Source organism: Gadus chalcogrammus, chromosome 1 (genome assembly GCF_026213295.1).
Source record: "Gadus chalcogrammus isolate NIFS_2021 chromosome 1, NIFS_Gcha_1.0, whole genome shotgun sequence".
NCBI classification, from domain to species: Eukaryota; Metazoa; Chordata; class Actinopteri; order Gadiformes; family Gadidae; genus Gadus; species Gadus chalcogrammus.
Window position 1 is genome coordinate 14,542,928 of NC_079412.1, and position 14,433 is coordinate 14,557,360.

Genomic DNA, 14,433 nt, shown 5'->3' on the forward strand with positions numbered 1-14,433 from the left:
TTTTATTATCCCCCGTCCATCAATACAATTCTGGAATCAGTTATTTTGTTAATGATTATACTTTAGAAAAGGGGATTACTGCCATTTGAATTCACTCCATTTATTTTAAATACACGTCTTAACAATTCCACCACGCGAAATGGACAGTATTACTCCGGTTCCCTTGGTATTTTTATGATACCCAGTGCATCCATTCAATTTAGAAATCCGTTTAAGATTTAGCCATCATTTTTTATTTGTGCTGCAGTGTGTGTTCTTTGTGTGCCCTGAGGGGTTTGGACCAGGCCATCTCTAGTCAACGTGTGGCTTCTGGATCCGGCAGTGCAGGAGTGATGGGGAACTCAGGCGGTGGTGGTGGAGGAGGAGGAGGAGGAAGCGGTGCCCAACGTCTGGCTCTTGGCCAGGTCATTCTCGTAAAAGAGATTTTGATCTCAATGAATTTCTACCTGGTTAAATAAAGGATTGATTGATGGACTGGGGTGATACTCACAGGCTGATCCGGCCCCTCGCCTCCCAGCACTCTGAAACCAAAGCCAGACTCTTGGTTCCTTTTGATGAACACGTCCAGGTCCTTAGTGTTGGGAGCTGGAGAGGGGGGGGGGGAGATAGAGAGAGATATGAGTGAGGGAATTAAATCCTGAAGTAGCATTAGTTAATTGATATGAAAGAAATAAAAAGCTATTGTGTGTTCATCACCGACAACATACAATGCGCAATAAAACCAATTCCTCTGATATGGTCAGAGAGCGATCTAATGGGTGCATAAGGGCCTACTTGGTGTCCATAAGGGATTTAATGTATATGTGGCTATGGGAGTTCTTGTCTAGCAAACCATTAACGACTCCAAAAATGTCCTAATCTACCGTAAATCATTTATCGTAATTAACAATCCCAACATCTTGTGTCCGACAGCGCCTGAGCCCCAGCAGGAGGGGGATTGGGGGACCGGGGGTCTAGGGGACTGGGGGACCGGGGGTCTAGGGGACTGGGGGACCGGGGGTCTAGGGGACTGGGGGACCGGGGGTCTAGGGGACTGGGGGACAGGGGGTCTGCGGGACTACTCACGCTGGCTGTCCAGCATGGCCCGGGACCTGAGGTAGAGCTCCGAGGCGTCGGGCTTGGGCGAGGCGGAGCGCAGCAGGGTGCCGGAGGAGGAGGAGTACGGTAGGGGCTGGGGGGGCGGCTCCACAGGACTCAGGGTCTCCGTGCTGGCCGTCATGTCCTGTCTCTCCGTCGGTCTGTGCTGCCCCCCGGACGGGGCCCCGGGCTGGGGTAGGGGCTGGGCCGAGGGGTGGGGCGCCGCCTGGACTACGGGATGCTGAGTCATGGCCTGGGACACGGGGGGGAGAGAGAGACGTGCGCTGTGAGCCAATGGGGCGGTGAGGGCTGCCGTTCAGACTGTGTGATGTGTGAGCGCTGGGGGTGCAGTAGTCTGCCAACGCTCCATCAATGTCCTGCGCCTACTCTACTTTCCTTAGCTAAGGTTCTACACACTATACACTATGACTGAACAGGACTAAAGTAAATATCGTCATTGAAGTCGTGTAAGGGGAAGACAGAACTGTTGGGAATAATGTCTATGTACTCTTTGATAATCCATTCAACAATTGACATTTACTGGTCATAAATATAAAAACAAGTTGAATCTCCAAGATCTAGACCGTGATGTGAGTGAAGACAGTAAACATTAGTTGGATAAGGGTTGGCTTTCTGATATAGATATTGTAATGTGCTATCATGTGTGTACACTATCAATCACATTAACTGGCCGATTCTCCACACAATATAGGTCGGCTCCAGAATGTCATTGAGCTGTGATAAGTTAATATCTACGATACAGATGTGAGATCGTAAGCACCGACTGGCACTTACTGGTTTCAGGGATTTGACAGGAGATGTATGGCCTGCATGGAGAAAGAGGGAGAGAGAGAGAGGGAGAGAGAGAGGGAGGGTTTATTTTGCGCATCAGAAAGTAACTTAGTAGTGACAGCACATTGATCAACCCCACCAGACCTTGGTAAAGAGAGACGTAACACTAAGTGAGTGGTCACGTTCGGAAAAAGTCTCTTTATTTTATCGGTTAGAGTTAGTAAGGGATGAGAGTTAAGAATGTTATAACTCAGGTTCGTTCATGCTAATGTTTTAAAGAAATACTGATCATATATTATATTGTATTAAAAGTTATATTACACAATACATATTATATAAATAGTTACATGTATATTGTCTGATGTACCAGTATGTAGTGGTGCATGGGTACACAGGAGCCATTGAGCGTTGTAAATCCACATTCCCTCTCTCTTGAATGCTAACAAAGTTACCTTTCGGATTTTTAATCGTGTCCTACCAGCCTATAATAAAAGCCAGAGCTCAGGGCTTAGAGCGAGAGAGAGAGCGAGCTCAGAGCAAGAGAGCGAGAGCGAGAGAGAGAGAGAATGAGAGAGAGAGAGAGAGAGAGAGAGAGAGAGAGAGAGAGGGGGAGAGAGAGAATGAGAGAGAGAGAGAGAGAGAGAGAGAGAGAGAGAGAGAGAGAGAGAGAGAGAGAGAGAGAGAGAGAGAGAGAGGGGGGAGAGAGAAGAGAGAATGAGAGAGAGAGAGAGAGAGAGAGAGAGAGAGAGAGAGAGAGAGAGAGAGAGAGAGAGAGAGAGAGAGAGAGAGAGAGAGAGCGAGTGTTGTGTAAAAGACAAAAGTACTGGGTGCCACTCCCGCAACGGGTGTCAACACAGGGTGATAGATGGTTATGAGACGTTGACTGACAGCTCTAATTGCACCGCTCCAAGGCAGGTCATTAGACTCAATGGGAGCCCGAGCCAAATCCTTTTGTGCTCAGAAAATAAACTGCGCTTCACGTCTCTCCGCTGTCATCCAGAGAAGCGTTTTTGTCCCCAGGCTGGACGTCTGAGCCTGCTCCAGAAATGACTGCAGGCAGACTCGCGGGGATGCAGTCTTTATAGACACTTTTTAAGTGCTGTGATTCCCTTCCAGTACACACACACACACCTTCACACGTTGAATTACGCACTTATCTCTTGAGGGGACCGGCCGGAATTTTTGTCTACCCCTCAGACAAAGAGTTCACCTTCACACATTACATAATGCAATGTGTGAAGGTGAACTCTTTGTCTGTCCGTCAGACAAAGAGTTCACCTTCACACATTACATTATGTATCTCGGTACGAAGAACAGATACACACACACACACACACACACACACACACACACACACACACACACACACACACACACACACACACACACACACACACACACACACACACACACACACACACACACACACACACACACACACAACCACGCACACACACACACACACACAGTTAGCAGCAGCAGCAGCAAGAGCACACCTTGCATAAACCCCTGGTGCCTGGCACTTGTGACGAGGTGCAACATGGGATGTACCAAATCTAGGCTACTGCAGTGCACTGCAGCGAAGAGGTGAGAAATGGAACAAGCTCTTCAAAATCACCGACCACCTTCTCTTTGAAGCGGGAGCCGAAGGAGAGAGAGATGATTATCCGCCCTGCGAGATGTCTGCCATGTCAGGAGCAGGGGGAGATGCACTACGCTAATGGTTTTTTATTTTTTTCACTTTGCTTTCTTCTTGGAGTTATTTCTTTCTTTCTATTTCTATGTATTTGTTTTTCGTTTTATTGTTAATGTGTTAACACATATGTTTGTGAATTAACTTTTCATAATTGTATTACTGTTTCATACATTCTTTAAACATTGTTGGCCCTGGGCATTACTTGTGATTACATTTGTGCGTGACACATGGGACTGCCTTTGTTTTGTGTAATTGACCCGACCTAATAAGAAAACAGATGCTTTACCGTTCCCACTCTGTCTTTCTGTTCTTTTTTGTTTCTGTGTTTCTGAGCGCAGGTGTATCTCCCATGACTCCCAGGCAGACCCCTACTGCCAGCTTGACTCTGTCATGGTAACCATGGCAACCTCCATGTAAGGGAGGAAGATCTAAAGCAAGAAGCGGAGAGCAGGTGGAGGAGTGGATCGGAGCGTGAAATTTAACTCTTAACTTTATTAAAGAATGGGGGCTGCTCCGCGTGGCATTAGTTTGCGTCCAGCATGACTACAGGCGTCTCCCTCCCTCATGGCGGGGCCATAAAATACCCTTCGGTTATTTATCATTAAGTTTATGACTTTACAAGCTGTAGTCAACGCTGGGCCCAGTATAACCGTGTAAGTATAACTGTATTGAGTTCCCCCCTCTGGGTAGTCTGTTAATCACAGTCTGGTCTCAGCGACACTTTCACTGTGTTCTCTTTCTCTCTGTGCTCAGTGTGAGTACCTGCTTTGTTTGCGACAAGCCACAATGTGGAAAGTACAGAGATAATATTGGAAGAATGAATCGAAACATGTTTTAAGGGGTCAGGCTGTGACACTCCACCAACAGCAGGGGGCATAATCTCATGTTGCTACAGACTTTGTTTGTTCAGTTTGGCTCTTAGCAACAGGTACCGATCCAGACATTTCAAACAAGCCACCTTTTGCACCCCTCACAGTCCCCCCCTGATGGAGCAATCCCACTTCCACGTTCATGCTCATGGATTCCTCCCATTTTAAAGCTTTTCCGATCGTGTAATATCAAAGGTTTAGCTGAGCGGGTTCGGCTTAGCTCAGGAGGAGGTAGAGCGGGTTGGCTGGAAACCGGAAGCTTTCTAGTTCGATCTCTGGCTCCTCCTAGCTGAGTGTCGAGGTTTCCCTGAGAAAGAAACCTAACCCTAACTAATCCTGCCGAGCTGGCAGTCACTTTGCATGGTTGACTCCACCGTCGGTGTGTGAATATGCGCATTAACCGTTAACAAGTCGCTTTGTGTAAAAGTGTCTGCTAACTGTCACAAATGTCAATGTAAATTTACAACGTGGGTGCCTGGGAGCCCTTCTGAGACTTGTGTGATCGAGGGCTGCACCCCTCACAGTGACGGGACCCGGCCGTGACCACAGCGGTCCCTCCACCCCTCACAGTGACGGGACCTGGCCGTGACCACAGCGGTCCCTCCACCCCTCACAGTGACCCGACCCGGCCGTGAGTACAGCGGTCCCTCCACCCCTCACAGTGACCCGACCCGGCCGTGAGCACTCACCTCCCCTGAGCACCAGCACGCTGACCTCGCTGCCCACCGCCAGCTCCTTCAGGATGTCCACCACCTGGGCGTGGCTCAGCGTCTGCACGTTCTGCCGGTTGATCTCCTTGATGACGTCGCCCTTCAGCAGGCCGCGGCACCACTGGGCGTCCAGGATCATCTTCACCTTCTGGCCCAGCGGGCAGTCGGCGATGGCGAAGCCGAACCCGCCGGGCCCCTTCACCAGCGGCACGCCGATCAGCTCGGGCTGCAGCAGGGTGGGGTCCGGGCCCTCCGGGGCCGCCTGGGGGGGTTGCGGGTGGTGCTGGTGGTGGTGCCCTTGCGGGTGATGCGCTGGTTGTTGTGGTGGATGATGCTGGTGGTGGTGGTGGTGGTGGTGGTGGTGGTGGCGCCCGCCGTTGGCCACGGCGGCGCCCTGCCTGGGGAGGGTGACGCCCCCGTCGGGGACGTCGTGGTGGGGGTCCGGCCGGGCGGTGGGGGAGGGGGTCTGGGAGGGGTCCTTGGCCTCGGCCGAGGCGTCGCTGCCGCTGCCGGTGTCGGCGGGCAGCGGGTAGCCGCGGCACAGCACCAGGTCCACGTACTGGTTGATGGGGATGCACTGGAACATCTGCACCACGTCGGCGTGGGTCTTGCCCAGTACGCACAGGCCGTTGATGTCCACGATCACGTCGCCTGGGGGTCAAAGGGCAGGGGCTTAGTAGGGGTTGTTTATGTCGAGCATCGCCTCATCGCCATCATTATGCTGGGGAAGAACATTGTGCCAGCATGGACGACGATGAACCAAATAATGTTAAATGGATTTTAGGACAGATTTGACGAGAACGGACAACAAGTTCCTGATGCAGGAAGTGTTAAAAAAAAAAAATCTTTTTAAACGTTAACTATCCCAAACGGAAGTTTTGGCCTTTTGTGACTTTTTCAAAAAATCGGTGTTACTAAAATAATACAATTCAAAAAAGAACAGGGCAGAACAATAATACAAAGAAGGTCAACAAATGAAGATAGGATCGATAATTATTGATGCGGAAATGCTGCACTATTTAAATAAGCTGCTTCTTAGTACCAGAAGACTGGTTTAGATTCTCCATTCACCACACCGACAAAAATCCTGGTAAACTGTCATTGTATTCAGTAAGGTTTTGAGAGAATAAACATTGAAAGTGGCAGATTGGCTGGTGGGTTGAACAGCAGGGAGAGTCATCTGTTGAGATATCATTCCTAATTCCTGTCTAAGAAAAGTTGTTTTGTGTGCGGTCGAATATCTATATATTATTAAATTTTCTTTTTGCTCGGGTTGATGCTTTTAGTGCTTACATATTGGTGTCACTAAGCGTCCATTTATCCCTGTAGTCATAAATCCAACAAAGAGCAACAAGGAGATGTTACTACCTGAAGGCTTGCTAATATGAAAATGAAAAGAGTTGTGGTTACATTTTAAGGGAAATTGCACTCTGTCTTTTTGTTGTACTCTGTCGCTCTCATCACATTACCCCAATCACAGATCAGGTGATCATAGAGTAGCCATGCTGCCAACGTGTGTACCCTGCTAGCATCGCAATCCATGTTCCAGCGACGCGATAAACAATAAATAGCTATGAATCAGATAAGGCAATCTCACAACTCATAACCCCCATGGCCTAGACCGCAAGCCTTGAGGCAAGTGAATTATGGCTCTCCATAAATGGGAGTCCTGCTGTGGACAGGAGCAGGGGTGACAGATGTTACACTAGTGGGTGTTGGGGTCAGTGCTCTGCAGTGCAGCACTTTAGAGATTGAACAACTTGACAGCCACAGCAGTGCCTCTGCGAGCTTCCTCTCAGTCCAGGTCAAGGCATGCAACAGTGTGTGTGTCAACATGCACATCTAACTTAGTGCATGCTTGTACATCGCTTTTTCCCCAAAACTACGGTAGTTTCTCCTCATTTGGGATTCACCCTGAAACTGTTTGACTCGGCAACGCTTCATAATAACCAGCCCGGCCACGCGTCAGACCGAAACACTTCGACCCAGGGTCCACACACACAGACCCACTATAGATCACATGCATGCACTTACACACACACATACATAAACAAACACAACCACACACACACATGTTGAATAAACACACACAAATGAACATACACACATAAGAGTGTGAATGCACACACAAATACACAAAAAAAACGACTAACCCATATGCATCTGGCATTTACACGCAAACACCCACACGCACAATCATGCACCCACACCCGCCGACACACACACAAACACACACACACACTATAGATCAACGATTGTATGTTTACCGGAGGCGATCTTGTTGTCGTGGGCGGCGGGGCCGTCCGCCAGCACGTTCTTGACCTGGAGGAACTCGTCGGGGCGGTCCCCCCCGATGATGGTGAAGCCGAAGCCCAGGGGGCTCTTCCTCAGCGCAGTGCGCAGGACGTTCCCCTGCAGCTGGGCCGGGTCCCGGGTGAACACCCGCCCCGCCAGCGCCCGGCCCGCCTCCTCTGGAACCGTAAAGGGATTGCGGTTTATGTGGCGCTTTTGTTTTAGCCAGTGGCCACCCAAAGCGCTTGACAATATCGCCTCACACTCACAGACACATGCACACACACATTCACCCGGCGACGGCTGCGTCAGACATGCAAGGCGCCAGCCAGCTCGTCGGGAAGAGAGAGAGAGACATCGTCAGGCCTCCAAAATAGCACCGGCTAAATTTCGACGCAGCACATTTGCTCTGTTTGCCTTTTAATGCATAGCTAATGTCGAGTCAGATTAGGAGAAATAAATTGTAATGGCAGTTTTATAGATGTTTATTGAGGATGAGTTTAAACGACATCAACTGGAAGCTAATTATTATTTTTTTATTTCAGGAGGGGAGCGTGTGTGTTGTGTATCGAGTGACATGCATGCTTGAATGTTTACACTCTTTGTTCAGTCCAAACTGTGTCAGCCATCTGTCGTCGCCCTGACAACATTATCACGGTGACAGGATGTCAGCCTCAGCTTCTAATTACCCTTACGCTTCTTTAAATAACATGCATGGAGCCTTGTTTCAGTGTGCCACACACACACACACATACACACACACCCACAGACAGCCCTGACATATTGACCAAAGCCAAAAACGGGGTGTTTGCTTTCTCTGGCTGCAGTGAGCGCAGCTGAGATGGTCAAACTTTTCCCCACACGCACCCCCATACACAGCTATTGGTCAACATTAAGATGTGGGTGAGGACATCAGTATCTGGTGCATGTTACCTTTTGGTATCTGTACAATGCTATTGGATCCCACATTGTATGTTTCAAGATGAGCTTGTTTGAAGCAAGGTATTGCGATAATTGTAAGGGATTATCCACGTTTGAAGCTTGGAGACTCATGGTATCATCAAAGGAAAAGCCCACACGGTGGCGATGGCTGTATCGTATTCTGATGAAATCGAGTATTTCAAAACAGCCGATGCAAACGCTCTGATGTCGTAAGTATATTGAAGCCTATACACGCATACAAATGCTCCCCGAGAATTGTGTTCTGTCCCTCTGTCTCTATTTTGATCTCTGTCCCTATTTACTGTCCATCAGGTCACTTCAATTATTTATTGCCCAGTAGAGGCAATAAATACAATAACTGCACTGCAGATGGTAAAATCATTTTACCAAATTGTTCACATGATGGTGAGGAAAACCAAGAGATACAAGCTGGAGAGATAGCAAGGGAGACAGAGAGAGACAGGGAGAGAGAGAGCGAGAGATAAAGACAGAGAGAGCAAGGGAGACAGAGAGGGAGAGAGAGAGCGACAGAGGTAGAGAGCGAGGGAGACAGAGAGAGAGAGAGAGAGAGAGAGAGAGAGAGAGAGAGAGAGAGAGAGAGAGAGAGAGAGAGAGAGAGAGAGAGAGAGAGAGAGAGAGAGAGCGAGGGAGAGAGAGAGTGATAGAGAGAGAGCGAGGGAGACGGAGAGGGAGAGACAGAATGCCAGAGAGAGAGAGAGCAAAGGGAGAGGGAGAGAGTGAGACAGAGGGAGAGGCAGTGAGAGAGAGACCGAGAGGGAAATGGAGAGAGAGAGAGAGAAATGCAGTTAGCCTTGACAGAATGAGGGACAACTCCATTCCCGCTTCACTCGTCCGTGTTTGTGGCGCTTGCGTCGGAGTGCAGCCTGTTGCCTGCTGCTGCTGTGGCTGCATGGAGGTCTTCCACAGACACTTCTCACACTGATAAATGAGAGGACATCAATCTCATTAGGGAAGCTAGAGACGGACACTCCCCCTGCCCACCGCAGTCCTAACCTCTCCCTCCACCCCACTACCTCCAAGGGCCCTTTCTCATTCCGTCTCTCTTTCCCTCCCCCTCCCTCTCCCTCCGATTTGCATAATTGCGACGAAATTGGCTGATGGATTTTGACCGCATCAGGGAGAAGGAGCGGGTCAGTGTGATTAACATGACACTTCCATGTTTCCTCTGTCTCCAGTATTGGAGGGCTGTTTACCACCACCGGCCAACGGAGGCTGACCGTCTGTCTCGTCCAGGAGGGCCGTGGTGCTCACCAGTGCTATGTGGCTGCGTTTGGTGCATTATGTTCTGATAACTGGACGGACACACAGCCTTGACGGCTCGACCACCACCATCTCACTGTGACCAAGGGAGAGGGAGGGAGACAGAGACAGAGACAGAGACCGAGAGAGAGAGAGAGAGAGAGAGAGAGAGAGAAGATGAAATCGCCCCAGCTCGCATGGTTCTTGGAGCCCTGGGCCCAGAAAAGCCTCCCAGTCCATTTCCTCGGGGGCAGCGGGATTATAAGACATGCATAATTACATACGTGGTGTAATTACTAGGCCCGGTCAGAGTCTGGTCGTGCGCAGGTCACCACGGGGGGGGGGGGGGGGGGTCATTGGCGGAGCCCACGTTTGCTCCGAGCCCACACCTCATCCCCCTCCCGCCCCTCACCATTCATTCATTCCTCCTCATTATGGAGGCATTGAGGTGCAGACCAGCTATTCTCAGGGGGGCGGGAGGGTGGGGGGAGGGTGGGGGGGGGGCTGAATTCACATCATAATTGGTGCCGGAGTGGCATACTGCACGCGAGGTGCTAGGAGCGGAAGTGTCTATGTTGGTACCTCGGGGTGGTGGGATATAGTTTGAATGTTAATAGTGTGTGTGTGTGTGTGTGTGTGTGTGTGTGTGTGTGTGTGTGTGTGTGTGTGTGTGTGTGTGTGAGATTGTGTGAGTAACTGATTGTGTAAGTATGTGCGTGTATGTCCGATTGTGTGTGTGTGTGTGTGTGACACACAGGGGTCGGTCACTGACTCGCTAACCTTATTAGCACCGAGCGGGTCTCCCTCATTACAGAGGCTTCCTCGGAGAGAGGGGAGCAGCTCATCTCTGGACCGGGCGCGGTCAGAGGCCCACAGAAATAGAAATGTAATTTAGACATCTGAGGACGAAGAAGCACCCGCCAATTTAGAAGCCCAGTCATCGCTCGTTACTTCAATTCCCCCCCCCCCAACCCCCATCCCTTTCCCAGTCTATTCCTCTCTCCGCTTTCCTTTCTGTTCGACTGCGTCTATTGTAGAGATATCTTTTTCTTTCTCCCAGTGAACGAGCGTGCAGGGCTGGGAAGGGGGGGGGGGCTGAAGATGAAGGGGAGCTCTCCACCTTGCATATCTCCTTGTCTAAATGACTCCCCACACCCCCAAGTGATGCGCCCTGCTGCATAATTCAACTCCTCCAACGCCGCTCGAAGTACTGGAGGTACAGCTACTACTCCGTCCGCATCACTTCATCAGCAGCGTGTCAACCGCTAAAAACATCTGAACGGTTTCCTTTCGGATGTTTTTATGACGATGAGAGTTTATCTTTCAGCTATTCCGTCTGTATTCCTCCTAATGGCATAAACAAAAACTTGAACTTTGGAAGCGGCTAACATTATTCTAGTCGACCGCCAGGCTATATCTCAAACCAGTTATGTGGGTGTTTATATTGAAATGGGTTCGCTTTAGTAAACTACTAAACTAGAATGTGTATGTTGATATCGCTGAATTGTTTAGGGATTTCGGTACGTAGATATGGGGTTAGAAAGGACACAGCCATTGGAATTTTCTGTTGGTCATTGGGCCAGGGGATAGACACAGTCAAACAGATACCAGTTTCATTGCCTGTTCTAAATTAGCCTCTTGCAATTAGCAGAATGGTGCTATGACTTCCATCGTGGCCTACAACATTAAAACAATTCGCTTCCGGCATTGTCTGTACATCATTAACCAACTAAAAACCTACTCAATACAAACATATTATCCTAAAAACAATTCAGAATGAGGCAGAGAAAGTTATAAAACCTTGACCTTCCATATCCTAAACTCCTCCAGAAAATAACCGACATAACTCAACCGCTGGGGATGTTCTGGGAAGTGGTGGAGGAAAAACACCATCAAAGGAATACACTGACCTTTTCACAAAGCGCTTACGTACTTGCAGGTTAGTTTCAGATCGCACAGCAAGAGTCAACTATGCCCCCAACCCCCACAATTAACATTCAGGATTATTCAGAGTACGGTGAACATCAGATACAATGCTATGGCAGGCGGGGGTCCCCTGCTGTTACCGCTCTGAGCTGGCGGTGCTGCCAGGCTCAAACGCTGAATCAAACCACGTGCAAAGCCTCCGAATGTGAGCAAGGAGAGATTTTACAAATGGCATTGGATATCTGGACTTAACCAAAACCACTTCAAATGAAGCTAATCTGACCGCAGAAGACAGACCATTTTGAGCAGAACACATGATGTGCAGGAATGCAGGACACAGCTTTCCATTGAAGGCTGTAGAATCAAACATGAACCACCTCGGGACGGAATACTCTTTTCATGCATTTCTGCACACATGCACGCACACGCTTCCGCACACACGCGCTGCCACACACATGCACTGCCACACACACAAACTGCCACAAACACACACATATTCACCGATAGCAGGGAATGAAAGCCAGTTAACACATCAAAAGCCTATACAATCATCCCACCCATGATTGAGTGAACTAGAGACCGTACAACAGACGTACAGACTGACTCACAATGGCCGTCCCAATGCTATTTAATAATTTATATGTTTATTATTTAACATTGGTTTTTAGTTATAATGACGTTTCTAAAATAGCAAGGGATTCACAATCAGTGACTCGGCAGGCGCTGACTCACCGGGGGGCGTGGCCGGGGTCAGCTGACTGGAAGGGGGCGTGTCCACTGTCGCCTTCTTCTTCGCCTCCAGGACCGGATTCTCAAACTGGGTCTTTTGGTTGATGTGGCTGCGACAGAGGGAGGGAGGGACAGATGGAAATAACCAGTTAAAAAGATGTGTCTAATAAGGTCCCTAAATCGCTATGGAGGAAAGACAAGGGGGCTGGGCGGTGCAGCGTGTTAGTGTCGGCGGGTGTTGTCAGTGGATGTTGCCAGCAGGTGTTTATACACAGTCTCTTTTCTAAAGAACACGTACCGACTGTGTTCAAATCAACACGACGTATCTCTCACCAAAACAGAAAATAAATCAGCACACAGAAAAAGCAAAATGTGGCGTTAGCCTGCATTCTCCTCCTAATTGTAATGTTTTCGAATAGCTGTCAAAGGTTGTAGCAGTTAAAAATATATATATATTATATCCAACAAAAATCGAAACAAGCTCCAGGTCTACAGAAAGGCGGTTCTGTCAGCCTTGTTTCTTGTCTCTGCCACTCATGCAAACCTACCGATGGCCTGTGGAGACCCGCGTTGTTAAGACTTAGAGCAGGGAAGATACTGCGGGTAGGCAAGCTGGTAACACTGTACACAGCCGTGCTAATGCCACGATCCGAACGGAGTGTTACCCAGGACACATGCTAGGAAATCGCCTAATACTCACGATACAGTCGAACATTAGAGAGAATATACCTCATTATACAAAAGAAGGAATGGATATAGGAACAGAGGTGATGTTTCGCAAGACCTATAGTTTCCCAGTTTTCCAATAATTTCATCGATGGAATTTGAATGGGTTCAAATGGTAAGGGAACCCAAAATTGAATTTCCTTTTGAAAACCCTAGTGTTGGGTCTCACCCGAACAGAACTGCTGTTGCTAAACAGTAAATTTACTTAGAAGCTAATCTGACCGCAGATTATTTTTACTCTCAATAATTACTCTAAATTTACTTCAACAATGTGGCTATTTCCGGTTAAAAAACGATTTCTAGAGTGGTGGTTTTCTATTGGCTGGCACCCCGACTCTAGCAAGGGGTACGTGAGTTTTGACAGAGGGCGTCCACGCCCCTTGCACCTGCTCCTATGATTCACAGTGTATCCCTTTTTTCTAAAACTTTCCAAACTTTTCTTTTTCCATTTTTGGAAATTCCATGGCGGAAGTTTTGCTAAAATGGGCAAAGTTATTGCAAGCATGTAAGAGAGAGATGTAGCTCCCTATTTCCGTGGAAGATCGTTTTTTTTCCATGGCAGTTTGCACTTCTACTCTGAGGGCATATCTGCCTGTGGGGGGGCCTTGGGACCCATGTTTATAAATGTACCCATGATGTGCGATGAGTCATCACACTGGAGACGCTAATGCTAAGTGTGAGTGTGTGCGTGTGCGTGCGTGCGTGTGTGTGTGCATGCACAAGGGTTCCGACTTTCTGGCTCTGACTTTCAGTCTTTGTAGTTTATTACTTATCAGCATGACTCCAAAGCCCCTGGAGCGCTTCGCTTCCTCTCTAAATAACCTCTCCATCTCTCCCCCTCCTCCCGTAACCCCTGCCTTCCAGTCTCCAGCCCCCCGGTTCGGGGAAGGAATGACGCATGGTGTTGCACGGTCCACGTCATTTCCTTCCATTCAGAAACAATTACAACAAGAAAATTGGCGCGACAAAAAACCCCGGAATGAAGCGGTACAATTTGTATGACCTCTTCTGCAATAAACGGTCTCATCACACACACACACACACACACACACACACACCTCAACCCGCCTCCCAGGGGCCCTTTCTCATTCATTCTCTCTGGAGCCCTCCCTCTTGCTGTGATGGTACTCAAATGAGACACTGCGCCGTTGTTTCCGCTCTTGATTAGATTGGAATAACTTCCCTCTCTTTCCTCTCCTTGGCTCTCAAAAGAACTCAGTGCAGTCAGACACTCAGTGCATCAAGCCTCTCTCTCTCTCTCTCTCTCTCTCTCTCTCTCTCTCTCTCTCTCTCTCTCTCTCTCTCTCTCTCCCTCTCCCTCTCCCTCTCTCTCTCCCTCTCTCATGCAATTTTATGAACCAGGGGGTTAAAACAAGGTCAAAGCGGTTTGAATTCTGTTTCATGTACAGGCCAT

General features: G+C 48.9%; 1 protein-coding gene across 2 annotated transcripts in view; it reads right to left on the reverse strand.

Annotated features, from left to right (window-relative positions):
• Positions 1-14,433, reverse strand: part of magi3a (membrane associated guanylate kinase, WW and PDZ domain containing 3a) — a 99,019-nt gene that overhangs the window by 12,235 nt on the left and 72,351 nt on the right. For both annotated transcript variants that reach the window (XM_056590989.1, XM_056590999.1), the window contains exons 8-13: positions 12,297-12,403; positions 7,412-7,615; positions 5,124-5,795; positions 1,873-1,904; positions 1,066-1,330; positions 491-585 (exon numbers count right to left, since the gene is read on the reverse strand). In XM_056590989.1, the coding sequence (XP_056446964.1) occupies positions 491-585; positions 1,066-1,330; positions 1,873-1,904; positions 5,124-5,795; positions 7,412-7,615; positions 12,297-12,403 (1,375 nt within the window). The remainder of the gene's footprint in view (positions 1-490; positions 586-1,065; positions 1,331-1,872; positions 1,905-5,123; positions 5,796-7,411; positions 7,616-12,296; positions 12,404-14,433) is intronic.